Consider the following 303-nt stretch of genomic DNA (forward strand, 5'->3'; position numbering starts at 1 on the left):
TTATTTATAGTATCATCAAAAGGAATATACATCTAAAAAAATTTAGCTAATTAACTTACAGATGGGTGTGTATTAAAACATCCCGATAGACTCCTTCTTGGTAACGAATTTAACATTAATTTCTGACAACTTGATGGAGAAAGTGTACTGTTAGTGTTATTGCTATGTCTATACTCAATTCTTTCCATAGTTGAACTCAGCTTCCTATAACAACTTTGATGAAGGACATTTACTACAATTAGTAGTAAATTAGTGTGTGGCACTCGTTTAACGTAAAATGGCCTAAAAAAGAAGGGTAGTATG

At 31.4% G+C, this 303-nt stretch overlaps 1 protein-coding gene across 2 annotated transcripts in view; it reads right to left on the bottom strand.

Moving 5' to 3' along the window:
- Ca-Ma2d (Ca[2+] channel Muscle-specific alpha2/delta subunit) overlaps positions 1 to 303 on the bottom strand; it is a 59,313-nt gene that overhangs the window by 1,156 nt on the left and 57,854 nt on the right. For both annotated transcript variants that reach the window (XM_067049547.1, XM_067049548.1), the window contains one exon: positions 60 to 282. In XM_067049547.1, the coding sequence (XP_066905648.1) occupies positions 60 to 282 (223 nt within the window). The remainder of the gene's footprint in view (positions 1 to 59; positions 283 to 303) is intronic.

This window comes from Halyomorpha halys, unplaced genomic scaffold, assembly GCF_000696795.3.
Source record: "Halyomorpha halys isolate HHAL.00 unplaced genomic scaffold, Hhal_1.1 Scaffold766.1, whole genome shotgun sequence".
NCBI classification, from domain to species: domain Eukaryota; kingdom Metazoa; phylum Arthropoda; class Insecta; order Hemiptera; family Pentatomidae; genus Halyomorpha; species Halyomorpha halys.